This window comes from Melopsittacus undulatus, chromosome 13 (assembly GCF_012275295.1).
Source record: "Melopsittacus undulatus isolate bMelUnd1 chromosome 13, bMelUnd1.mat.Z, whole genome shotgun sequence".
In the NCBI taxonomy this organism is placed as follows: Eukaryota; Metazoa; Chordata; class Aves; order Psittaciformes; family Psittaculidae; genus Melopsittacus; species Melopsittacus undulatus.
Window position 1 is genome coordinate 833,962 of NC_047539.1, and position 26,529 is coordinate 860,490.

Genomic DNA, 26,529 nt, shown 5'->3' on the forward strand with positions numbered 1-26,529 from the left:
ACATCTGAATGCAGCTCTTGTTCTTCACTGAGGTCACAGGGGGCCAGGTGGTTGTGGATGGGAGCACTGCCTTATAGCCCTTCAGATGGTGGCTGGTTTTCTCTCTGCACCACAGGATAGGAAAAGGAGGGGGAAGCAATGATCTGCAAGCAAAACTGTTCATTTGTACATAGGGAAGAGTCTGGAAGAGTTTACTGCTCTGTAGAATAAATTAATTTTATTTAAAAACAGCCAAAAGGGACTTGTTAAACAAATGGAGACCTCGAGTTCCAGTTTTAAAATAAAATCACTTGCAAAAAGGACAGCACATGAGCTTGGGCCTTTGCTGCTTTGCTACAAGAAGAAGAGAGAGGAGAGGATGCTGTCATGTTGCATGTGTGTATCTCACTGCTATCTCCAGGCAGCTGGGGCTGGGCTCAGGCTGGCTCTGCCTGATGGAGTGCACTGAAGGTAGAGGAAGGGGTATTCTCCTTGCTGGTGAGCAGAGGGAGGGGAAGGATGGGTCCAGGCTGTGCAGGGTATGGTTTCCTCTCCTCCCAAGCTCTGCATTTCTTTGCTTTGGTGCTGGTGCAAGTTGAAACCCCTCCATCCCTGGTGAATTAGCAGCCCTGGGGCCTGAAGATGGCCCTCCCTTCCCAAAGGCCTGTGCTAGCATCTCCTACCAGCCCAGTTCCTGATAGCATGTGATTCTCCCCTCCTATGCCTCCATCTCTGCTGGGAGGCAGTGCCTCACACTCTGCTGATGTATGTCTTTCTGCTGAGGATCCCGTGGGGAAACAGGGACATTGTCCCAGACTGTGCTGTCACAGCTAAGCAGCGTGACAGACACGGCTTCCAGACGCAGCTAACACATGGCTCTGGGGGGGTGGAGGGAGCTGCTCAGCTCTGTAAGCAGGCCACGGTTGTGCCATGCTCCATTCACAAAAACATTCCCACCTTAAAAGTTTCCAGAGCCTGTTTTCCAGTCCTGGAGGGCTCATCCACTGGGAGCTGGGAAGCAACAGCCCTTCTGTATGGACCTCGTCCTTTACTGCCCACAAGGGACTGAGGGCTGTGCCTGCATCACCCTGAGCTGTTCACACCTCAGGGTATTAGCAAAGGGACTAATTAGAGCATGAGGCTTGCTGGAAAAGAAGCTTTCCTTTCCCAGGGTTGTGGGAGGGCAGGGGCAGGATGCTACAGCCCTCCATAGAGATCTGCTTGTGAATCAAGGGGAAGGCAGCCTGGAGTGTGTGCCAGCAATGCCCTCTGCCTGGGACACCGCAGGATGCTCTGCAGGGATGCTGGTGCTGAGCTGCACCCTGGCAGACACCATGGAGGGGATGTGGCTGTCCATGGCTGCTCCTGCCTCCCTGACATACAGGGTCTTTCTCAGCAAAGGCTTACAGTGCTTCCAGAAGGATCCTTTTAGGAGGAAATCTTCTCAGAATGCCTTTGCTTCGAAACACAGGTGATTTTATTTCATATGGATCAAGAAGCTGAATTTTGTTGTCTGAACGATGAGAACACCTCCCTGTTCTAATGAAAATCCTCTGTGCCCAGTAAGCCCAGTCTTGGCCAGACCCCAGCCCAGCACTGATTGCATGGGTGTTGCATGTTTCAGTAGTCTGATGAAACACCTCCTGTTTTTGTACAATCCAAGTAACAGACTTATCCCCTATCCCCAAAGAGATGTATTTTAAAACTAATAAGTGCAAAACACATCACGACTCTGCACCAATTCCCTAGATGTGCTGTTTGAGAGTGAGATGCTCCCAGTTCTCATTCCCCACACCTGTGTGTGGGCTCCCTTGGATGACAGGCAGCTGCCTGTTGTTTCCCAGGGCTGTGAGCTGGCACTGGCACAAGCCATGGCTCGGGCAGGAGAATCGAGCTGCTCAACTGCTCCCTGCAGCCCTGGGGCTGTCACAATGTTTGTGGGCACGGCTCCCATTCTGCCTTCCTGCTGTAGGGATGGGCATGAGAGGGCTGAGACCTGGCTGCTCATCACTAACACCTCTGCTTTGGGAAGCTGTGTTTTGGAGAGGTGGCCATGACAGCAAGGAGGAAGAAACAGGGTGATTTATTACAGGTTAGTGAGCTAAAGTGGCCTTTGTTGTGCTCAGGACTCAGCAGAGCAGAGGGGAGAGAAAACTCAGATCGATTTGCAGCAATTCTGCCTCTAAACCCCATTCTGCAATGACTGAGAGGGTATGGGGACATGTACCTACCCCAGCCTCTGCAAACGGAGCTGGTGTCTCCCTGGTAGGGGCTGAGTACAAGCTGGCACTGTCTGGTTTGTGCTCTGGTGAGCTGAAGAGGACCCAAGGCTGGGAGAGCTGTGGGCACAGGAGCTCGTGAGCTGGCAGACAGCACAGCTTGCATTGCTTTAGCCAGGGCTTGGACTGCAAGGATGCCTTCCAGGGCCAGCCTGGCCAGCTGGGAGCTCAGCCAACACTAAATTCACACCATTCTTTTACAAATCAGGCTGGGAAGACAAACAGGAGGCATAAACTGGTGTGATTTCCATAGCAACCTCAGCAGAGGTTGAAAAGTCTTTTGTAAACATAGGGCTGAACCTGAGGATCAGCTCCGATTTTCTTCAGGGAAAAGGGAAGCGCATGGGGGCTTAATAAATTCAGGTCATACACACAACCCATAAATCTCTGAAGGAGCCATTCCCAACCTCTCTGCTCCCCTTTCTGTCACCCTCTCCGCATGCACGGCACGGAGCTGCCTGAAACCCGGAGCCCAGCTTCACCTCTCCAGTTTATCTCCATAAACTACACAAAGGCTGATGCCCTCTTCCATTGCAGCTGACCTTTACTAGCTAATTCTCTGACGCACGCACAGCCCCAGCACATGCCAGGCCATTTCTGCAGGGCCACAGCAGCTCCAGAAGACATTTGGCTTGCAGAGGAAGCCTGTATCGCAGCCAGCTCCTGTTCCCCACTCGTGCCTTCCTCCAGCCAGCTCAGACAAGCATGGATCCGGGGTGTAGAAGCCTTCAAGCTGGTGCAGCTCCTGCAAAGCCCAGCTGTGAATATGAATGCAGCCAGCGCAGTGTCCCCCCCGCTGTTACCTGCCTGCCCTCCCCCAGCGCCTGGAGAGGCTGTGCCATGGGAATGGTGCTGCTGTTCATCACTGTCAGCAGACAAAGCACGGGCAGCGCTGGGTAATGACCAAGTGACACGCACAGATGGTGCAGGCAGCCTGCCCTGCCCACCGGGGGGGCACTGGGGAGTCCTGTATCATAGAAACACAGAACAGGATCATGGAATCATGGAATAGTTAAGGTTGGAAAAGACCTTAAAACTCATCCAGCTCCAACCCCTTCCACTGGAGCAGCTGCTCCAAGCCCCTGTGTCCAACCTGGCCTTGAGCACTGCCAGGGATGGGGCAGCCACAGCTCCTCTGGGCACCCTGTGCCAGCGCCTCAGCACCCTCCCAGGGAACAGCTTGTGCCTCAGATCCAACCTGAACCTCTCCTGTTTCAGTCTGAACCCTTTAACCTTGTCCTATCCCTACAGCCCCTGATGAAGATCCCTCCCCAGCATCCTTGTATCGCCTGCACCATGACAGGGAATGTGTTTGGCAGGGCTGAGTGTGCCGGGGGAGACGTTAGCTGAATCCTCACCCTCCTGTGAGGGCTCTGCTGAGCCCAGTGCAGCAGCTCATAGACCCACAGCCTGCTTGGGGCCGAAGGGGCCTGAGAGCTCACCCAGCTCCAGCCGCACGGACCCTCACACTGACCCATCCTGCTCCAACCCCGTCCCCTCCGGCCGGGCCCGCCGCCATGACACCCCGCCGCAGCCAAGCGGGCCGGGGCGCGTCGCACGCCGTGACGTCACGGGAGGGGCGCGGCGTTGCGCAGCAATGGCGGCCCCCTCGGCGCCGCGGCCGCCCCGGCCCCGCAAGGAGCCGCAGCCGCTCGTGATCCCGCGGAGCGCCGCCGAGGAGCAGCGGCTGCGGCTGGAGCGGCTCATGAGGAACCCGGTGAGGGCAATGGCGGCTCCCGCAGGCCGCGGGGCCGACCGGCCGGGAGGGGACGGGGACACCGGGACACCCCCCCCGCGGTCCGTGAGGGAGCAGGACCGGGACAGCCCCCCCCCCCCCCCCGTCCTCGTCCCGGCTCTGTGAGGGGAGGAGAGGGTTGGACCCCGCTTGGACCCCGCTTGCCTCCTCCCCCGGTCCGTGAGGGGAGAGGGATCCACCTCCTTTTCCTCGTCCCAGCGTCCGTGAGGGAGCGGGACCCATACCCCACAGCCGCTCCCCTTGGGGCCGGGACGGAGCAGGACCGGTGCTGCCTCCATCTCCCCACTGCCGGGGTCTGTGAGGGGACAGAGGCCCACGGGCACACAGCCCGGGTAGGCGTGAGGGGACAGGGATCCCCCTTGCCTGGGATGCTCCGAGGGGAGGGACCCTCCAGGGAGCACCGGCCCCTGGTGCTCTGCCCGCTGCTGCTTTGACCAGGGGGAGCAGGACGCTGGTGCTCCTAAGCGGGTGTTTTGATCCTGGTCCTGAGGAGATGTTTGTCAGGTGGGGACTGTCATCCCCCTGTGTGTGGGCTGGAGGAGGCTGAGACATCCCAGCACCGCGTTCTTCCTCTGACCTTGTACCATGAGTTCTCCCTGCTTCTCCCTGGCTTCCATAGATCTGGCATGGAAGGTGCACAAATGCTTTTCCTCGTTTCCCAGACTACTGGTAGTGGGAGCATACCCAGTTTCTGCACTGCTTGGAGGTGCTGATTTGCTTCCTTCTCATTTCCATACTGAAGAGCAGCACAGATGCTCCTAATCCTGGGGTTTGTTGACCTACAGGTCTGGATGGGGGTGAACAGAGAGGATACCCCCTGATTCTTGTTTTCTGCCTGCTCCTGATCCCTATGCATGAATGAATTCCTGCAGCTGGGCTCCTTCTGAGATCTGATGGAAGAGGCTGTTGTCAGACGTGCACCACCTTCCAGCAATGGGTTAAAATTGCAGACTTTGCTCCTGGAAGGTGCTGATTACTGCTTGGTTTGTTCTTGCAGGAAAAGACTGTACCAATTCCTGAGAAACTGAACGAATGGGCACCACGACCTCCCCCGGAGTTCGTTCGAGATGTGATGGGTAAAGACAATACTCTTCAGATAACTCTGGGGTCGGCTGCATTAAACTTAGACAAGTGTTTTAGCAGAAAAGGCTAGGGATGGTTTTCTGTTATTGCTCATTTTGCTGAAGAGAAGAGGTATGAAATATGCCTCAAGACTTGCTTTTTCACTCCTCTGCTTGCTGTAAGAATGCAAAATGCACAATGCCTGTGGCACTCCAGTATGTGGAGTGCATGCAACGAAATAAGTGCTGCTCTGGTGATGACAGGTATATGGTGATAAGTAAATCTGTTCTTTCCATGGATATGAGAGTGCTCTGGGGACTTATGAGTTTCCTCTGTTGACTGCTTTGAGTCTGAGTCTCAGGTGGTGAGAAGCAGACATGTGCAGAGGATGTGATTGTATGTGGTCAGGTAGGGAGCTGGCAGCTGTGCAAGTTACCCCCCAAAAGTATTCTGCTTACACTTTTAGATGCAGGGATTAAATGCAGTAGTTGTGGTATAAATTATGTCAGCATGTAGAATTCTGGCTTTCTTTGGGACCTTCATCCTTATTAATGGTCCTTTCTAGAACCTGACTTGTTCTTATTGCAGAATAATTGATCTTGGACTAAAGCTTATTGTAATTCCCTCATGGCTTTTTCAAATAGCTTTGCTATGGGCTTGAGTTGAACTGTCTTGTTTTTCTGGGAGTACCTGATGTGCTGGGATTCTCTTGGTATCATCCCTATTGATCCCAGCTGCCATGTTTTAATCACTACATGTCTTCTTTGAAGCATGTATTTGTGTGCTTTGCATGGAGAATTGGCTCGGGAGACAGGGGAAGAGGATGGAGTGCAATGTTGAAAGCTCCTGTGAGACTTCAGTGTGCAGACTGTTGCCAGAAAAAGAGGGCTTTAGGGATTTCATCTAGGAAGAAACAGCCAAAAACTGTCAGTGGTATCTGTCTTGCATGGGAAAGTTTAATATGATGGGGTTTAACACCTTTCTGCTGCCCTTTATTTTTTGTATGAGGTGTTGAAAGTTAGTCAGAAGCAACCTCAGTAGGATATTTTAGCTCACCTCTGCCTCTAAGAGAAGGGGGTGTGCACTTGATCTCTAGCTCTTTTACTGCTTCAATGCCCAGCTAAGCCCAGATTCTCTCTAGGGGAGTAACTGATCAATAGAAGCTGCAGTGATACACAAGTGTGAGGTTTTGCAGCTCCCTTTGGCTTTTGATTGTGCATGAATTGAGCTTCTGTATGAAATTGTGACACACTCTGTGTTTGTAAATCCTCATCTTACAGCACATCTCGTTCCTCAGCATCTAGCTGTAGTCATTTGTGAGCATCTACTATGCATTATTTCCTGGTAGACTAACACTTCTTTATGGTAGGTTCCAGTGCTGGAGCTGGGAGTGGGGAGTTCCATGTGTACCGGCATCTCCGTCGGCGCGAGTACCAGAGGCAAGATTTCATGGATGCCATGGCTGAGAAGGTCAGGAGGACTCTATTATTTCTGAACCCCAGCTATTTGATGTTCATTCCAAATCTTGTTTTCCTTTAAAGTCATGTACAAATAATTCAGTTCCAAACCACCCCTTACCAGAGGAGAACTGCAGGAGTGTGATATATGGTGTCTTTGTTGGTACTGAAACATTTGGTGCTTTGTGTCAGAACGTGCTCCATCTTCTCTGTTCACTGGAGTCCTAGCACACAGTAAGACTGCAAGTGAATGTGTGTTCTCAGGGTGCTCTGAAAGTGCTTTACAAACTAGAAATCCCTAACGTCACTGTCTTGCAGAGACAGAATTGAAGCAAGTGTCTGTGTGTAGAGTCTGAGTCTCTTTCTGTAAGTCGTGGTTGAGTAGAATAGCACTCTTTCAGAGAGCATTAATGTTCTACTCTCTCTTGGCCAAGATCAGTCCTTTGAGCCATATGTTAATGTTTATGTCTCAAATTATTCTCTTGTTTTTACTGAAACATTTTTAGGGCAGAAGCCCAAGCTCCCTCATCTGCTTTGGTGAGGATACCTCCCTCTAAAGGCTTCAGTGTTTGGCACAGGGCTGCAGGTTCAAAATGCTGTAGTCGTTCCTAGGAATATGGCTCTTGTATAAAGAAGCAGCCAAAACAAAATCTGGCAAAGCTCCCTTCTGTTTTTTGCTAAAAGACTTCTCCCTAAAAGGACATGACTTTTAAAAGAAGTATTTTAACTTAGATTGTGACCAAAGTGTGACATGTGATCAATTACAGCAAAGACTAGATGAGGAATTCCAGAAGAAACTGGAGAGGAATAAGATGATTGCAGAAGAGCAAACAGCAAAACGCAGAAGGAAGCGGTAAGGGCAGATTGTTCCCAGGAGGCTTGACATGGAAACCCTCATGCCCAGTGCCTCATCTGTAGCTGCATGCTTTGGATAAATGCTGTCATTCTGTGCCTACATCTATCAGCTAAGAAGTCTGGCTGTGGAAATTAATTTTGTTAATGTCACTGTTTGGTTTCTAAAGGTAGCTGTAAACACGACAGGCTTTGCTGGCATGGTTACTTTTGACTGCTTGAGCAGCTTTTGCTGACACTGTGGTGTTGCCTGCAACGTGCCTCACTGCATATTTGTTATAATGGTGTCTGGAAAGGTTTGTGTGTACAGCTGGCTTAAATAAATACCTGAAACAGCTGACACCAAGCAGCCTAAGTGCAAAAATGGGTGCTGCTAAATGGGTACACATGTGGGTTCAGACTAGCGGAGCATGATGGGGCCTGATGCTGTCTACTGTGCACTCAGTGTGACTAGTCCAGTTCAGTCTGTGAATACTGAAAAGGCCACTGGTGGGTGCAGTATTGTTAAAATCAGGAGCTGCCTCTACCTACCTTATTGAAATGCCTGGCAGGTCAAGTCTAGTAAGTTAGATGGGAAAATAAATGTTAAATCCATCCTTCTCTCAAGTCTTAGACAAAGACAGTTACAGGATTGATGCTCTCAAGAAATAGTCTGAGCATTTGTAATGCAGTGACACAGGAATTTAAATTCCACAGTCTGTGTCCACCATATGTGTCAGAAATAGGAGGGTATCATGGCTCAGCTCTTTCAGAGGGTCTGGCCTCTCCTTCCTTTGAGAAGGGTTTTACACCTTGTAGCTGAGAGCTGCTGCAGAAAGGCCTGTGCAGAGTGACTCACTGGCATGTTAGCACAAAAGTGCACAGCACAAACACTGTTGCCATCTTACTTTAATTTAGTGTGGTCCAACAGATGGCCAGCAAGTCAGATCTGGCCTGCTGCCTTTTTTCTGGCTGAGATGGGGAACAACTGTTCAAACAGCAGATGCTGCCTAAACACTGAAATCTCCTTGTCTCCCTTATGTAGGGGTACAGGTACGAAGTGGCTTTGCTCTGTAGGAGCCCCTCTAAATTCCCCTACTGCCCTTTCTCTTCTATTGTGACCTAACAGGTACAGCACTTGGCTCTCTGTTTCAAGAGAGTTTGTTTATGGTGTTGAAGAACATGAATCCCAGGTTGCTCTGCCTTGTGTCTGCATTTAGATTGCCTGATTACCTTTGCTAGGTAAACAGAACTGGTTCGTATGAACTGAAATTCACTTTTACCCCTAATCTTACTCCCAGGGCTCAACATCTTGATGAAGTATAGCCAAAAGATGAAAGTCAAAGCATAGTGCATTATTTTTTGTCAATTAAATTATATATTACTGATGATGACTTTTTTTCAGTGCTCCATTCCAGCAGTCTGGGTTTTGAGAACTTGATCTTTAAGGCCCTTTCCAAGCCAAACTGTTGTATGATTCTGTTTTCTCTTTTTGTTTATTAGGTTGGGTAGCTAAAATGTAGGGGTAGTTTCATTTTTGTTCCTTCTGTGTTCTTGGAGATTCTTATGTATCATAGTTTTGGTTGCAGTGGCATCATGGAAGACATAAATAATCCATTAGACTAAAACCAACATAGAAACTTTTCTGTTGATCACATATCTAAGTTTGCTCTTGCTGAAGTTTCAGTTTAAATTCAACTCCTCTTCTGATGTCTGCTTTTCAAAGATGTCTGTAACGTGTCATTTATCAGCGTGTGAATGAATGTGCAGAAGCATTACAATGTTGGATTTGCAGAAGAGTCTTTTCCTTTGCTTTGCAGCCAGAAGTTAAAAGAGAAGAAACTGCAAGCTAAGAAAAATAAACTTGAGCAAAAGAAGCAAGAAAAAGGTCAGTGACATCTAGTTTTCTTTTCTGAAGACTTAGTTCTGTTCCCTAATTGAAGCCTAGAAAGGTTTGTTCTACCCCTGCCCCAAGCATTCTCGATACGTTGATAAGAAAACCAAGCCATAACCTTGTTATTTTAGCTGATGTTTCAAAAGTCCTCCTTGAAAGCCGTCTCTGTTGAGATTTAATCTTACAAATAGCTCGTCTGCTTGTGAATATTTTCCCTTTATTAGGGGAAATTTTGGACAGCAAACTTTGGAATCTGAGTTTGTTGAATGTGGATTTGGTTTTGTGGATGTTCTGCCTCAGCTGTTGTGACAAACTGCAGATTTAGAACATCATCTGCTAAAAAAGGCACTATTGTGAAAGGCTTTTCTTGTTTTGTTTATTTTGAATGTGTATGGGAAAACAGGTGGGAAAATGCACAACTTGGACAGCAGGAAACTGAGTTCTGATTTGCATGTAAGAAACTGAGCCACCTTGGTACCATCTGTTCCATGTGACTTATTTCACATAGGATTAAACACAAAAAACCTAATTGCCTCCATTCTCCTGTGGGCTTGAAAACTAATGTTCAGCCATGTCAGTGTAACTGTTTGCTCAGACTTGCTGCTTCCTTCCAGTCAGCATATTTTAGCTTGCACCTTCAAATAGTCGTCCGTCGTCGATTAGCACTAACCCTGCAGTAGTTCTTAAAGTTATAGCACTTGCTGGTAACTCTGCTGGAACAGTGGCTTGTCTGACAATTCTACCTTATTTCTGCTTTGCTTTTCAGAATTGGACCTGTTTCAACTAAACCGTTGCCAGCCTCCCTTATAAACATGGGAGGACAAATTAATCATTAGGTGAATTTTACTTGGGACAGCAAGTGAATGTAGCACAGTGGATTGTTCGGGTGGTTTTGCTTTGGTTCTGGGTCTTTTTTTCAGCTACTTGTTGATGAACTGTGACTGGGAGGAGAATTTAGCGATGAATCAATGTACTTTTGTTCACTTTGGGTGAGGAAAACAGAATACTCATCTCTTTAGGGAGTGGTGGAGAAGGGAGCTGGCTCAGGGACTGCCGTGTGGTGTGGAGTGGTTTTGAGTGCCGTGGGCTGGAGTGGTTTTGTTTGGCACAAGCCAGTCATCCCTGGAAGCCAGAATCCAAACTCCCCTGGCTTTAGAACAGTTCTTAGCTCTTTAGGGTTTGTGGTTCTCTGAAAAAGAATAACAGCTGGGGGAGGTGGGGAATAATTGGAGATTGAAGCCCCTAAAAGCCATCTTTAGTTTACTGAGAACAGGCTTGTCTTTTGCTAGTTTTGCATGTCCTGGGTTGAAATCTGAGTTTTTCCAAGTTAATTGAAGTATATGGGTTGGATGTGGCAGGCAAGCATTCATTTTCCTTTTTAAATGAATAAATAAAGCCTCCGAGTTGCCATCTTTCCCCTCTGTTGTAGTAAAACCATTAAGAATAAAGGTTGGCACTAGATGAAGATCAGCTCTTAAAAGGTGCATTAGGCCCCTAATAAGAAAAGGAAAGTACAGACCTTCACCACGCGGTGGCATCAGATCCCTGATCCTAAATCCTCCGTGTAAGTGTGCAGAGCAGGAGCTGAGTGTGACCTGGCCTGAGAAACAGTTAAAGGTGCAAGAGCTGCTGGGAGCAGAGAACAGCTGTTAGGGTCAGATCCCACTTTATGCAGTACCTAATTTCCATGATCTGTTAATTCAATTCTAGTCGTTGTTTTCTGGTCTTCTAGCAGGTCTTCACGAGTTTCATAGACTCATATCATAGAATGGGTTGGGTTGGAAGGGACCTTTGAAGCTCAACCAGTTCCATCCCCTGCCATGGGCAGGGACACCTTCCACTAGAGCAGCTTGCTCAAAGTCCCATCCCACCTGGCCTCCTGTTTCCTGTGCCCCTCATTAATCTTACCCTTGTGTTATAAAACCCAGTCTGTAAAGTTAATGGCACCTTGTGGAGTTTCTGTAAACTTGTAAAGTGCAGAAATACCCTGAGCCTTGCCCATGGCTCCCTGCAGTCTCTATCAGTACTCTGATACTGGGAAGCTCATGCTGACACACAGAGGTGAGGTTGGGAGTGAGGCAGTCTGTCACTTCAGCATTTGACTGCCTCTGAAATAACATTCTGTGGGAGGTGGAGTTGTTAATGGTGGACTTGGCACAGTGGTAACACTGGAGGTAAGGGAATATTTCTCCAAGGGAGAATTTGATATTCTGAGCTCTGCATCAGTTGGTAGAATTAATATAACCTGATACATGTTTCCTTAGTATCTGGGACTACTTTGTTGTGAGATATTTAACAAGGAAGACACATGGGAATATGTTACCATCCCTGCTAATTAGTGTGACCTCATACATGTTTGCTGAACACCTGAGATTATTTTGTTGTGAAATCCTTAACAAGGAAGACACATGGGAATATGTTATCAACTCAAACTTGTGTTTTCAGAACCTGACCAGTCTCAAGAGCCAGCCAGCAGCGAGGATGATGATGAGGATAGCAAGGAGGAGGAAGAGAAGGAGGATGATGCTGAAGAGCCAAGCTTTGTGATGGGAAGAGGATGAGGCCTTTCAGGGACGGCTGGAAACACTGTTCATCGCTTTATATTCAGGAGCATGAAAGTCTTTCATCTCAGCCAAGCAGAACCCATTGGCGTATGTTGTATCTGCTTCACGGTGAACGACTTCACATCACAGGCCCAAGGGATATCGATAGAGAAATGCCAAATAAGAGATTCTTTTCTTAACTGCTTGTATAACTGCTGTGCAGTCTGCTCGAAGTTTGCTCTAAAGAGTCAGCCATAAGTCTCTGTGACCCTAGAGTTCTTTCTAACATGGCCCAGAGTGGTTTTTTTCGGTCTAAAAGCTAAAACATATCCATTACCACTTAAGGAAAATATTACTGTGAGGGCTACACATTCTACTTATGTTGAAGGTGGTAGCAGTGGGATATGTGAATCTAAGGGAAGAGTGTAACCTAAAGTAGAAAAGTGGTCTGTAGCCAGACTCTCCTGCACTGTGAGTGTTGTGAATTTGGGGTTTTGTATGGGGTCATCTCTAACCCAAAGAAATCAGTTTATGTTGCTAGACGAGTTCTATAGATTTTTAAGCAGGATCCCTTTTTTATGGCTAAAACTTTCCCTACTGCTTTTCTTCCCTGTTTTTTTAAATGAATAAAGGGGATGTGTTGGATTGTTCTTTTTTGTTGTTGTTGTTTTGTTTTTGCAGAGGATTTCAGTAAAATAGAGATGCTTGCAGTGCTGGGTGATGTGGCACACATGAAAATGAGGGAAAAGGTGTCAGCTGCATTTCATTTCCTTTTTGCTTTTGGATTGGAACAATATCTTTTCCCAAAAGATTACATCTGTAAAGCCTCCAAATCTGTGGCAGAAAGGCTTGGAAAGGAATGGTTTTGCTTGTGTTTAGCTTCACATAATGATGCCTGCCTTGCTCTCTGCTTTGAACTTTGGGTTCCCTGGCAGGAATCCTAACATCCATATGTATATATATACACTTATTGGTGCTTAAATGAAAAGCATATGCACCAGTGGTTTTATTTGTAACTTGCGTTGTCTTTTCAGTGTATCTTCTATTAGAAGTGCCTGCTCTCTTTCAGACATGCTTGTCCCAGGACCTCGGCATCCAGAATGTGGTGCTACTTCTCCTCAAGCCTTTGTTAATGCCAAAATATTTCAAGCAAAAAAAACCCAACAAAACAATAAAAAGGGAGAATCTCTTTTTAGATTTAGCCTTTGTTGAACAGTGCTGCCAGCAATCCCGCATGTTGTCTGAGCTGGCTTTATGCAATGGCTTCTCAGTGGTACTGCAGTGGGGAAGCAGATGTCATCAGTTGCAAGCAGTGTTTGTGGTCTGATCCCCTGTAAGTACCCAATGACTTCAGAGCTGGGTAACTTCTGAGCTGTGAGGCCCATATCCCACCACTCCTCGAGTTAGAGATCAGCATGGAATTGTTTTCTGCTTTATCTCCATAGAGGCAAGTGCTTCAGAGTTAAGTTGTGACAGTGCTTTGTTCTCTGATACTTAAGATGCAGAATGGATGCTCTGCTGTTGGTGTTTTCCCTGTGGAGAGATGAGCTATGAGAATTACCTCACCTGGATCCCCCTTAGGGCAGGTGAACTCTGTTGTTGTAGGATGAGCTGTAAAATCCTTGTCATGTTTTGTAGCTTTCGTGGGTGGAGAAGTGGGAGTTTCACAAATAAAGACTGTTCTGCCTCTGAGCGTGTCAGGCTTTCGAGCTGAATAATTAAGTGCTGTTTTGCATCAAGCAGAGCAGATGTTGCTGCATGAGGACACAGTTCTCAGGCATGAGGACACAGTTCTCAGTCATGAGGAAGATGGACTGAAGCTTTTCTTGGCGAACTAAATGTATTCAGGTTGTGTGGCCTCATCCTGCCTCCTTAAGATGCCATCGTTACCCATGTTGAATTATTCATACCCTTCATTTTCTAGGGATGCCACATTTGTAGGTGAAATCCATAAAAAGCAAAGAGAATATGTGTTGCTGAAGGTGGTATCTGCTGTACAGTCTTTCCTGCTGGGGTGGCTGAGTGTAGCAGCAGGAGCTGCATTTGGTAGGTGTTGCTATAAGTTCTGGAAATTACAACTCTGTGTTGTGGTTCGTGTCAGTGTCACATCTTTTGAGAGTACAAAGGCACTTTAGAGAGAGTTTGAAGGGCTGGTTCTTAGTTAAGACAAAATACAAGTACTCTGTGGCCTCAAACTGAGGAGTAGAAAATGGGAAGTGCTCCCCTAAGTAGTAAAATGAGCAACAACTCTACACTTGCTTCCTATTCCAAATACAGCACTGCAGAAGCAGTAGTAGCTTAAAGGCTTGAAACTGCCAAGGAGTTTGATATGCTTACATTAAAGGATTCTCTCCTAGAGGAGTTCCTCTCCTTTCTCTGATGGAGACTAATTGCCAGGGTTGAAGTCTGCTGCTGTTCCATTTCTCTGTGTGCTCTTGCAAGCTCAGGACCCTGAAAGACAGCAGTGTTAGTGCTGGAACCAGGCAGAGGTGAAAAGCCCACTCAGGATAACAAATGTACTTGTCCTCTGTAATAAGTGTTTAGGAATAGTTTGCCTTTGTCTTTTCCCTCCCTCAGGGAGAGGGAGTTCAGGGAGATGGGATTGTGGTGTGGTGAAGCCTTTTGGCATTTCCTTTATCTCGTTTTCAAGGGAAAGAGCTCCCTCCTCTTTCCCCATCAGCCTTTTGATGGGTTCATACAGGATTTCCCGATGAGTCTGTGCAGGAGGGATGTGGGGACCTGCAGGCTGCCCCTGTACCCCTTTGAGCAGGCGGTTCTGCTCGTGCTTCACCCGGTGGGGGCACAACCCAGCACTGCCTTTTGACTTATGTGAGTGGGGACTTTTTGCTGTATCATTAATAACTGTAATAAAATCACGTTTACATCCCATTGCCTGGGACATTCTCTGTTGGGAATGCCTAGAGCCGTGTAACGTGTTTAGCTCCACGGGAGCCGCTCACTGCCTGTTGTCTCCTGCAGAGTACACGGATCCCATCCCGTTCCCGACGGCTCCGGGGACATCCGGGATGCGCTTCCCATGGGAACCTCCATCCGCCTCCATCCCGGCTCCGGGAGCCGCAGCGAGGGAAACGCCCTTTTAGCCCCGCCCCTCCCCTCCAGGGGACCAATGAGGTGACGGTCACGTGAGGTGGGCGGGGCGTCGTTCACGCACCCGCACCCCCCCTCCCATTTCCTGTGTGGTCACGTGGCGGTGAGCGGCGTTGCCGTGGCAGCGGTGGAGGCGGCTCCGGCTCACGGGTGCTCCCGGCCCGGCCCAGGGCAGCAGCGGTGAGGGGGGGGGCGAGGCCTGCCCGGGCCGGGGGGGGTGTGGGGGGGTGGGTGTCCTGTCCCGGCCCCATCCGTCCGCCGGGGTGCTGGGTGCGGGCAGCCGGCAGGGAAAGGGGGTCCCGGCCCGGCCCGCGGTGTTCCGGAGCCCCCTTGGGATGCACGGTGCAGGCCGGCTCTCCGGGGCCGCATCCTGACAGAGGGATCCGGTGCTGTGAGGGAAACACCGCCAGCCGAAGGTGCGGGGCTGTGGTGTGGGGAGGGAGCTGGTCCCATGCTGCATGCGGAGATGGGGGCGTCCGTGGGATGCCGGACAGGGATGTGGTGGTGGTAGGAGACTGTGTCCGGCCTAAAGAGGATCCCCCGTCCACAGTGTCTTTGGAGGGGAGGTGCTGGCTGTGGGGGTCTCATCCTGGCCTAGGGATCCCCTGTCTGAGGGTGCTGTTGGAGGGGAAATCCTTGCTGTGTGCGGTCACCTCCTGCCCGGGGTGTGCTGGGGAGGAGGAGGAGGAGGAATGCCCTGCTCATTGGATGCCCTGTGAGCAGGATCAGTGCTGTGGTGGTGGGGCGGGGGTCACATCCTGCTCGGGAGGTGATCCCCTGCTGTAAGCTGTGGGGTGTTCACACCCTGCCTGGTGGTGACATCCCAGGGAAGGGATCCCAGGCCAGGTGAGGACATGGGAAGGGGTTCCCCATAGTGAAGAGGGCCGGAGCTTGGGGGGCCCAGTGTAGCAGAGGAGCAAGGAGTAGTGGGGCCTGGGGTTAGTTACAATATGTGGGGCCTTGAATGATGCTGTACAGAGGCAGAAGACACTGGTACAAACACTGGTGAGCCTGAGGGGGAGGCTGGCATCCCAAAGGCAGGCAGAGAAGCTGACAGCGCTGCTGAGACAGCGCTCTGCGGGCGATGCTTCAGAGCACGCCAGCAGCAGGAGGGGGATCCACAGCCCTGGCAGCATCTCCTCCATTCCCTGCTGTGAAGAAATCCCTGCACATGGGCTTGCAGATGCACGGGGGCAGCTGAGGTGTAAGGCACAGCAAAGGCTTTCCCTGCGACGCTGGATGAGTGAGCCAAATGGATATGAGGGAGCGGGACCAGATGCGTCAGATGTGCAATGCAAGTGGGTAACGACGCAGCTAGGATGGACACAGAGCTGCCTGTTAGGCTGAGGAAGAGGTCTCCGGGGGAAGTCCTCATTCTCCATCCAAAACTCGACGGCCCTATGTGGGAAAACCCCATAGGGTAGTTATTTCTGTAAGAGCATGCATTCTAAAGCTTTAATGTTGCAAGGCAGGAGCATGAACTCTCCAGAATAACTCCCCCCTGATGCAGATAACTGGCTGGAAAGTATTTCCGGACTAAAACTGCTTAATATACTGTGTGTATAAAATGCTTCTTTGGTCTTGTGTTTCAGCCCTCGGAGCCCTCCACCCAGTCCCTCCATGTCCATAGCCAGCCAGGTGAGTTTGCCATCCTGTTCCTGCTTGCTTGGGCTACGTTTGTGTGTTGTGGATTTTCTTCTGAAGCTATTTACTTATTTGGGAACAACTCTCAAGCTGCTCCGGAGTGAAAATTCATCCTTGTGGTATTTTTAGCTTATATTTCTAAGGAAAGAAGCAGACGTGATTGGTGCTCTTGCTCTCCCTCTGTAACCTCTGGGTTCATTCGTCTTTTCAATGGCATTTGTCCCAAGGGTTGAAGTTCCCTACATATGAAGTTTTGTGCAAATACAAACTGGGAAGAGACCATCGGTGTCCCAGCTAAGGACAAAGCGAATGAATGCACCCCATGCTATACATTGCAGGATCCACACAGGATATTGTCACAGGAAACAGCTTCATAGGTTCACTGCTCACAGAATGTTTCTGCCTCCTGGCTTGGGGTTTTGCCTTCTGTAAAATAGGCTGGAATCTAAAAGCCCATCATGCTTGGGAGGGACAGTCTTGCTTCCCGCAATGCTTGAGTTGCTGTGCTGCAGTCTAATCTTTGTTATTGTGCCTGGGACGGATTTGTTCCTTTTAGTAATAATATTTACAGTTGTGGGTAGTTGATGTCCCTTTCATCCTCACCACTTCCTCAATCTCACAACAAACACGGGTCTATTAGCTGGCAGCGCATGGCGCATGGCCGTGGGGAGCTGGGGGATGCAGGCAGCTCTGGGGCTCCTCTCCAGTGAGCAACAGGGTGCCTGTGACCTTCAAGTGTGGTGCTGGGACTAATTAGTACCACAGCGTGTGTCATTCTGGGTGTGCGTGTCCTCCTCCAAGGAGCTGGTGAGTGTTCACAGCCAGAAGGATCTCATGTGGTGTTGCTCCCGGCCCCTGCCATGGTGTTTGAGGACTGAGTTGTGCGGGGATGGATCAGAGCATCGTGGTTTCCATTCTTTGCAAGGCCCAGTTAAACATCTGGGTTTAGAGGCTGGTCAGAGTTGAGGGAGTTCTGCTCAACTGGTACATCTGTTCTGCTGCTTTCTTACATCAGTCAGTGTAATCTCTTGCATAAGATGCTGAAACTACCTGGAAGGCTTTTCCCCTTGGAAGTGTCTTTTCCTTTCCCTGTGCTAAGAGCCACCGGTGGAAGTGAGGGAACAGGATTCTCAGTCAGATGGTGTGAGCAGTTCAGGAAATGTAACTTCCCACTGCGGAAGCTCTGTTAACCCTACGCAGCCTTCAGCTCTCTGGCTGTTGGGGAAGAACTGTGCCCATCTAAACTGAGCTATGATGAGCAATGGTTTAACTGGAAAGAAACCTCTGTGAAATTAACTATCAACTTAAAATCAGAAGATGGAGCCTCCACTTCCAGAGTGTCTTTATATAAACCAGGTTTTTTATTAGCAAGGAGGAATTAAAGGGGAGAGGTAAGATGCCAGCTTGGAAGTGGGAAGCCAGATGCTGTGCTGCCTTCCTGACCTCCTCCTGGAGTAGTTCCCAGCTTTACTTGTGTAATCTTTCCTAGTTCTCATGGTCATTTTTAGTAGTTATGGATGGTCCTTTCCCTGGTCTGTGCCTTGCAAACGTGATGGTATTTGGTCCCTCATTTTTCTGCTGACCGAGGGCAGCTTTGTTTTAACATAGCTTTTTGAGTAGTTCCTGCTGGTCCTGCCCGCTGCCTCCTTCTGAACATGACCATTTTGTTCCCTCAGCATTTCTCCCATCATGAGTTCTGAACTAAATGTTCCAGTGGATCCTTCCACTCCTGCTTGCTGCTCTGAACCTGGCACAAAGGGCATGGATTATCGGGACTGGGTCCGACGCAGCTACCTGGAATTGGTCACCTCAAACCACCACTCTGTTCAAGCCCTTTCCTGGAGAAAACTGTACCTGAGCCGAGCCAAACTGAAAGCTTCCAGCAGAACCTCTGCTCTGCTCTCTGGATTTGCAATGGTATGTATATGTATATGTATGTGTGTATATATGTGTATGTGTGTATGTGTGTGTATATATATGTGTGTATATGTATAACACTTTCTGAATCATGAAGGTTTTGATTCTCAAACCATCTGTTCACGGGTGCTTTTTCCTCCTGTGAAGAAGCAGGACACACTGGTGGTTTCTGAAGAGGCAGGAGGCATCTGTCTGGGGGTTTCTGCGTGACTGCTGCTGAGAAGTTTGAGGCAATGTCTCTCAAGGCTGCATGAGCTGCCTAACAGTCAACCCACACACTCCCAAGCCAGCCCTTTAAAACACTAATCCCCTACCTGCAACTGAGTGCTCCACCAGTGTTGCTGAACAATACAGGAGCTGGCTGCTCCTTTGTCCCTGAGGCCATTCATCACTGGCTGCCTTCACATGAGGTTACGTTTGGGTGTGGAGCTCCGCTGGGCCCCTGTGGTTGCTGTGGTCCTGCATGTTATCTTCATTTCTATTTTCTTAATTCCTGTATGTTGTTTTTGCAGGTCATGGTGCCTAAAACAAGGCGGAGGTTGGGTCACAGTCTGCCAGAGCAGAGTTTGCATTGTGTGATTGGGGCAACTGTGATATACTCTGAGGTGTGAGAAGAGGCCCTGCAGCCTCAGACCTGGTGTCAGAGGATTCCGTGGCCTGGAGGGCTGGTATATGCTGTCAGTGCTGCCTATTGGGAATAATCCCTAATACTTGCTTTTATCTGTGCAGCACTTGGGTGTTGCCTGGAAGCTATTTGCATAGGTCCAAACTGTGAAAGGGAGTGAGCAAATGAACAGGAAGACAGTGGTCCCGTGCTCAGACCTGTCTGAGCTGTGGTGCTAGCACAACATGGCCATTCTGTGTTGGTATTCAGTGTCGGTGTGACTCTTTTCATCTTCCTTCTGGTTCTTGCTTATTGGGAGTGAGAAATGCAACCTGTTTAGGGGAGGTTTTCTGCTCAGGGAATGGTCTGGTTGTTCCTGAGGTCTGTCAGCTGAATGCAGAGGCAGAGGGCAGTGCCTGGGTGAGTGGGACGTGATGTGAAGATACTGCATCCTGCAGCTCAGAAGCTGGAGGGGAAGACAGATCTCAGGAACTTTCCAGATAGTTCTCCTTGGTTTATTTTAGCTTCTTCTGCTGGTTTTTCCCTCCTCCAGTCCCCCAGAACATGAATCATCTGTAATATTGCAAGAGTCTGGGATGATGAAGTTGGTCACCCAAAGTGAAGTTGGAGAGATGCAAGCAGGGAGTGAAGTGGGAGCAGGTTGCAGGGGAGAGAGTGCCTGCTTGCCTCATGATTCCTCTCTGCTCACTGATGGCATGCAAGTAATGCTGGTAAAAGCTTTCCACATGGTGTATGTTGGTCTGTAACCAGGCTCATGTGCTGGAACAGCAGAAGTTACCTCCTCATGTTGAGAAAGTTGGGTGCTTTTCTGTACATTCCTTTCACTCGGAAGCTTTCTCCCTTTAAAAAGCTGCTCATGTGCTTGCCCTTTGTGCCTCTGGGTTGCTCAGTTCTATATTGGTCATTTGTGGCTGTTCTCTTTAATGTGATTATTAAGTTAACATTTGGTATTGTAAACTGATCTGTCCAGTGTGGTTGCACAAGCAGGTGCCTGTGCTGGGATGCTGCTGTTGCTGGCATCCTTGGGATGCAGCGGGGCCTTACAGCCCACCCACGCTGCAAGGCTGAACCATGTATCTGAACACAAAGCTGCCTTTTCAACTCACACAACAGAGAGTTGCTGGAAGTCCTGAGCAGACACAAGATTAACCATTTGACTTCTCTTTAAACCATTTAAAAGGCAAGTAGTACATAGGTATATGCAAATATAATATGTAAATAGGCAAATAAACACGGAGGTATAAGTAGCATCAATTATAGTAATCAGCTTAAGTTCATAAATACACCTGAAATCAGTCACTGTCAGAAATAAAAGGGTTTGCTGTAAAGGATTCTCTTTATTAGCCAGCTTCTTTTCCCAGCTGGTAGTACTGAACCTTCGAGTGGAAGCTGAGGTATTTGTTCCTGCAGGGTTATTTCTCCACTGGTAATTTGGCACGCAGGTATGTGGTACACGGATGTTTACTCTCTAATAAAAGCGCCTATGTGGCTGTTGGTGAAAGCAGAGAAGTTATTTGGAGTTAAATATGTGTAGATGTGGCACCTAGGGACATGGTTTAGTGGTAGATTTGGCAGTGCTGGGTTAACAGTCAGACACAATGATCTCAAAGGTCTTTTCCAACCTAAATGATTCTATAAAACAGTTTCCTTGTGTACATTTAACTATGTAAACAACAGTCACACCGGGCTCGGCTATTCCTTTATTTACTTCCCCATCAGTGTGTTTGGTTCTGGACAGTTCCATACTACCTGAACAATATGAGCTGATGGATATTTAATTAACAAGCAGTGGCTTTGGTCCAGCTCCTTCTGGACAGGCTGCAGAGTAACGTGAACCTTCCTCGATGCTGTCTCCGGTATTTCTGGCAGGGAGCTGGGTGGATCAGGAGGATGTGAGTCCTTTCCAGCACCAGGTCTGGTTGGAGATGGGCTGTAGGGCTACTGCCTTTGCCCCAGGGAGACTGCAGGTGAAGATGGAGTTTAGGAAACCTCCTTAATAATTTTCCTGATGGAAATAAGAGCTGTAATTGCTATGCAGTGTTCTCAATACTTGTCCAATTGCTACAGGATATGTATTTGGTATTTCTTTTTAAACCTAACAGATCTAATGGAGTGATTGTTTCTACAGGCTGCCAAACCATCTGTGTGAATGGAACATGGCTTATGTAAAGCCATTTGTCATCCTTTTGCCTGATACTATCTATCCCAGTCTAAATTCCTCGAGATGAGCATCATCTTTGTTGTGGACAACCTGGGCTCTACTGGTCTAAAAACCCAACATAATTGCATGTAATTTAATTGCTGTTTCAGATGTTCTCAGTGGTTGCTCCTTTAGCAAACCTGTGAGTGGGGAGTTCAAAGTGATTCTCAAGCTTAAAACTAAGCCTGTGCTGAGATACTCTGTGGCTCATCCGAGTGCTCAGCACCTTGCAAAGCTGAGCACTTGACACTTCTGCTTCTGGGAAGAGGTTAAAATAAAAGGGGCTGTTATCACAGAAGAGTATAATTGTATCAAACACGACATTAATAGTTTAACAGGCCAAGCAGCATATTTAATGATTTTTAAATGGGTTATGTCAGCTTGTCCTCTTTCTCTTATCCCGGTCAGAGAATGATGCGAGGATCTGTAGCAACTAAAGCAATAGGAGCTCACTCATCTTTCCAGTACTTGTTTGGGTTAAATGAATCCCTTTTTCTGCCTTGCTGCCCTATCTGGATTGTTGATGTTTTCCCCTGAAATACCTCTTAGTGAGCCATCAGTCAGTGTTAAAAATTCATCAGTTGCACAGCTGAAGCTAGCCCTAGGGAATAGGTTAGTCTGGGAGGAAGCATCCAATTAGCTGGAAAGCACTGCTCATGTGAAGGATAACAAGGAGAAATTGATATGTTGACATCAGCCAGGCTTTCAGGTTTAATATCAAGCCATAAATTGAACATGCAGGTACAATTCCTGTTCAGCTTGCTGAATACTGTGTCTCTTGGTATTACAGCACCCAATAGTGAACAGTGTACATGCAGCTTTTCCTGCCTGATAGGGTGTGACAGACAAGCACAGCACTGTACAAATCCTTTGTACAGAACAGTGCAGCAGAGAGTAAATCTGATCTCCTCCTTCTCAAATCAATATAAGGGGAACTACAAAGGGAATATATGCAAGGCAGTGTGTAATGCCTTTTAATTAACTTGATCTTGCAATATATAGGGAAGTTAATCCTGTGTTATTGTTTTCTCTGCTATATGACAAGGACTACTGTAAACTGCAAACAGGAGCCTTTAAAAAACAACAAAAAAATACCACCCACCCTCCATGTTCATAATCAGACCAAAAGACTGGGAATATCCAAGAACTGTCACTGTATCTGTGGTGTCTCTAATATCCTAAGTAGTTGGTGCAGGTATAAAATCTGGGCTTGTAGAGCTTGACTGTTTGCCACCACAAACACACATGTTGTATCTTGGTTGCTATTAAGTTTGTTCAGACTTGACTGTGATCCCCTTGTTCAAGCTGCTGATGGTTTCAAAGTAAAGGCAGGTAGGAAGGCAGCAGTCATCCCAACATAGGCACTTCCTTCCATCCCCTTTGATCTTTTTTGGGGCTACCTACAGGGAGAGCATGAGTGTACCCCTAATCTTCCAGTGCCTAAATAGTGCTAGTAACAAGTAATGCCAGGGTGAGTAGTGCAGGTTGTTATACATAGTCTGAAATAGCTGCTCAGTGCTGGTCTCATGGGAAGCCTGGATAAAGTAATCTGCAAAGTCTATTTACCCTGCAGAATCAAGCTGTTGGCTTGGACTTCACCTTCCCCTGATGGTCTGGAGAGGCACTGCCCTGAGGCAGGCATCTGAGCATCGGCTTCTCCTTCCCTTAACCCATGCAGAATCAGAAGCATAGCATGGTTTGGGTTGCAAAGGACCTTAAGCTCATCGTGTTCCAACCCCTGCCATGGGCAAGGACACCTTCCACTAGACCACGTGGTAAGCTGTGCCATGCTGGAGCAGCAGGTTGCCTGGCATCACCGGAGGTTTTGCCTGCTGCCAGGCAGGTTGGGATCTGTGTGAGTCATGAAGTGCAGCTGCAGGTCCAAGCAAGCTGCTGGAGAGTTACCAGAGAGGAATGCTGGACAGTCTTGTCCGTTGGTTTTGTGGCTTCTCTTAGCAAAAGGTCTCTGCAGGCACTTCAGGGATGCCACACATTGAAATACTGTTGTACTTCACAGGTAGGCTAAGTAACTATACAAATTCCCATGCTAAACCAGTTAACAGGCCTGCAGTAGGGCTCAAGTTCTGATCTCAGAAGAGCCCTCTGCTCTCTTGCGCTTATTCTGCTTGTTCAAGTTGTGTTTGATGAAAGCAGACTGCTTTAGGGACTTGCTAGGTGATAACTCTTGTTTTGAGAGCAAGCGCCAGCCTGAGCTGTAGCTGTCCACTTCTGCAGAGTCTATCAGCCAGTTATTAGCTCCCAAGGGAGAAATTTGAGGTTATAAATCAGTTGTAGCTGGACATATTTGTAATAAGAATGAACGTACAGTGTTCTAAGAATAGAAGGCAGCTATTTTAACTAGGGACTAACTTAAACTGCCAAGTGCTTCCCATGGGGGGCAGTGAAACCTTGCTGGCCACTGGCCACAAGAGCTGCTCGCTTTTGCTTTTCTTTACGTGCCTGAAGTGGGAACTTCCTGCACCGCAGCCTCGAGTGAGGAGCGGAAGGGGAACGTGTGATGGGCGGGTGGGCCAGCGGGCTGTCAGCTGCCTCCGAGCTCCGCTTGCTGTCTGATGAGTTCCTTCTGTTGTGTGCTTGGTTGGGTGCAGTTTGTATGGCTCCTGGTTGCAAGGAGAGAGGTGTTATTGAGAAAGCTACAGCACAGAAACGTGCGTGTGAGCCTGCAGAAAGGCCAAGCCGCAGAGCACATGTACGTCTTAGTGGGAAACAGTTGATCCATCCAGGCTGCCATTCTAAAAAGCACTTGGGTGTGTACTTGACCTTAGATGCTCTTCCTGAATAAAGATGCATTCCTGGATGAGAGCCTTGAAAAGAGGAAAACCAGCAGCTGTTGACAAGCTCTTGTGTTCCTTTCCCCTCAGGTTGCCATGGTGGAGGTGCAGCTGGAGGTACAGTACAAGTACCCCCAGATGCTGCTGATCGCTTTCAGTGCCTGCACAACGGTGCTCGTGGCAGTTCATCTCTTCGCCCTTCTCATCAGCACCTGCATTCTGCCCAACGTGGAAAGCAGTGAGCAACATCCACAACCTGAACTCCATCAGCGAGTCCCCACACGAGCGCATGCATCCCTACATCGAGCTGGCCTGGGGCTTCTCCACCGTGCTGGGGATCCTCCTTTTCCTCGCGGAAGTTGTGCTTCTGTGCTGGATAAAATTCCTGCCTGTGGGCTCCATCCTCAAAAACGAGACCACCAACGTGGAGAAGGCCAGTGGCCATGCAGGGTGGCAGTCAGCACTGGTCTCCACCATCATCATGGTCCCCGTGGGTCTGATCTTTGTCGTCTTCACCATCCACTTCTACCGCTCTTTGGTGCGGCACAAAACCGAGCGCCACAACCGGGAGATCGAAGAGCTTCACAAACTGAAAGTGCAGTTAGATGGGCATGACAGAGGCCTGCAGGTAGTGTGACTGCAAGGCAGGGGCTGCTTCCAGCAAACCCTTCTGCTAAGGCTAAGAGCAAACTCCCTGTTTTGCTAGTTGGTGAGATGCACCCGTGATGGATTGTCTTGAGGCTTAACTATGTAAACGCTAATCGCCTGCCATCCATAGCTGTGGGTTCTCGGGCTGTTTCAGATGCTGGGGTCTCTGGCCTGCTTGTGGGTCCTACACTCTTGCATACTGAAGTCAACACTGCCATGGAGTTCAAGGCCAAAACTTAACCTTGGTTTAGGTAGCCAAAAAATCTGTCTTTTTTACCAATGCAAGGTTCTGTTGCCAAAAGTAAAACTGGGTCAGCTGTCCCAGAAGCCAGTGTGTGTGTAGGACCTGTCTCATGTCAGAGCTCCCTGGCTGTCAAGGCAGCAGCAATTAACCTCAGCTCATTTCTAGAGCTGAGCTGGTTAATGTGGGTATCTGCAGCTCATGTGAGGGCAACCAGGAAAGCACAATAGAAACTGAGTGTTGATCACCTTTGTTCCAAAGCAAGTATTCCAGAGATACATAACCAGAAAGAAATCAGCCTTAGCTCTTATGTTCTTGTTATTCCTTATTCTGTTTTTACAGCTGGGGAGGTAGACTCCTGGATTGCAGGAGGCTGGGTAGCTCTGTCATACTTTCTTCAGTAGCATCAGTTCATTAGGCTGAATGAATGCCAAGGTCATGTGTTTTTTCCCATAAGAGGCAAGAGTGCCAAGGGAAGGCTTACAGGTGGCTTAGTTTTAACAAGGACATCCTTAGAGCAGTGACAGGGAATTTAATGAGCCAGAACTCTGAAGGACTAGAAAAGCAAGTTCCAAGGAGGGTAAGGACTGACAGCACATAGAATGCTGTAGAAACCCATCACTCTGTTGTCTTCATGTACGTATTGTTGCCATGTCTTTAGCCTGGGTTGTTGGAGAGAACAAGTCCCAGTCCTGGATATTTCAGCAGTTGTTTTGGGTTTTGTCAGCTGTATTTGTCTGTCAAAACCAAATGCTTCCCTTCTCCCTCCAGCAAAGCAGGCAACTTCCCTGTGGAACCTGGAGCTGTATTGGTGAGTGTGACAGAGCTGGATCCAGCAGGAGAGCCGTGTGCCATTAAAGAGCTATCACATTTCATTGATCTAACTTTGTTTTCCAGCAGCAGAGAAGACAGTGGCACATCAGCATTGCTTAGCAAGGGAAGCTTGTCAATGCTTGTGGCACCCCTGTGGGTGAAAACTTGTGTACAAAATGATGTTATGGTGACTTAATGGATGGAAAGGGGTGTTTTGCAGTCATCAGCTCTTTGAAGCCTAAGCATGTTTTCTTGGCCCTGGTCCTGTGCTGGTTTCCTGCTCTGCACTCAAACGCTGCAGTTTCAGAGCCTCCTAGGCCTTACACGTTCGTGAAATCATTAAGGGTGTTTGTAGTGTTCTATTTAACCCCACTCCTTTATTCCACTGGGATTTGAGAAGTCTAATGACAGCATATTACATCAGCTTCCCAAAACGGGGAGAGTACACTCAAATCCCAGTGCAGCAGGGTGAGACTATCCCTATATCCCCCTCTGGCGAGGGCCTTGGGAACCCAACTCTGCTCTCTCTTGTTTACATGGGAATTGGAGCATTGCTGAACAAGTTGCTTAGCACTGTGTCTGTTGGCTTTCATCTGTTGTTCTTGCCGCAGTTGGCATGTACCATATTGGCTGATGTGCAGCAAAGAAGATGGTCTTTGTGTGCCGAATGCCTACTCTGTACTTATGTGCATACGCAAAAACCTGAGGAGCCTGCTCCGGGAAGTGGGTGGTCATGGAAT

The 26,529-nt window shown here is 48.5% G+C and overlaps 2 protein-coding genes across 2 annotated transcripts; both read left to right on the forward strand.

The window, feature by feature from the left end:
* Positions 1-3,840: 3,840 nt before the first annotated feature.
* On the forward strand, positions 3,841-12,446 carry PRKRIP1 (PRKR interacting protein 1). Its single transcript, XM_034069031.1, has 6 exons — positions 3,841-3,975; positions 5,012-5,090; positions 6,446-6,546; positions 7,301-7,386; positions 9,185-9,252; positions 11,704-12,446. The coding sequence occupies exons 1-6, from the start codon at positions 3,856-3,858 to the stop codon at positions 11,817-11,819; spliced, it is 570 nt and encodes a 189-aa protein (XP_033924922.1). The 5' UTR covers positions 3,841-3,855; the 3' UTR covers positions 11,820-12,446.
* Positions 12,447-15,003: 2,557 nt separating this feature from the next.
* Positions 15,004-25,973, forward strand: ORAI2 (ORAI calcium release-activated calcium modulator 2). The gene is given in 5 exon segments (XM_005141364.3): positions 15,004-15,089; positions 16,502-16,547; positions 18,230-18,470; positions 24,178-24,321; positions 24,323-25,973. Coding segments are annotated over 3 exon segments (774 nt in total). The 5' UTR covers positions 15,004-15,089; positions 16,502-16,547; positions 18,230-18,242; the 3' UTR covers positions 24,725-25,973.
* Positions 25,974-26,529: the final 556 nt, after the last annotated feature.

Excerpts from the sequence above, each read along its gene's own strand:
- PRKRIP1 (XM_034069031.1), top strand. The coding sequence starts at position 3,856 with ATGGCGGCCCCCTCGGCGCCGCGGCCGCCCCGGCCCCGCAAGGAGCCG. Across the intron at positions 6,547-7,300 it reads TGGATGCCATGGCTGAGAAG|CAAAGACTAGATGAGGAATT; the intron begins GTCAGGAGGACT and ends GATCAATTACAG. Across the intron at positions 7,387-9,184 it reads GCAAAACGCAGAAGGAAGCG|CCAGAAGTTAAAAGAGAAGA; the intron begins GTAAGGGCAGAT and ends TTTGCTTTGCAG.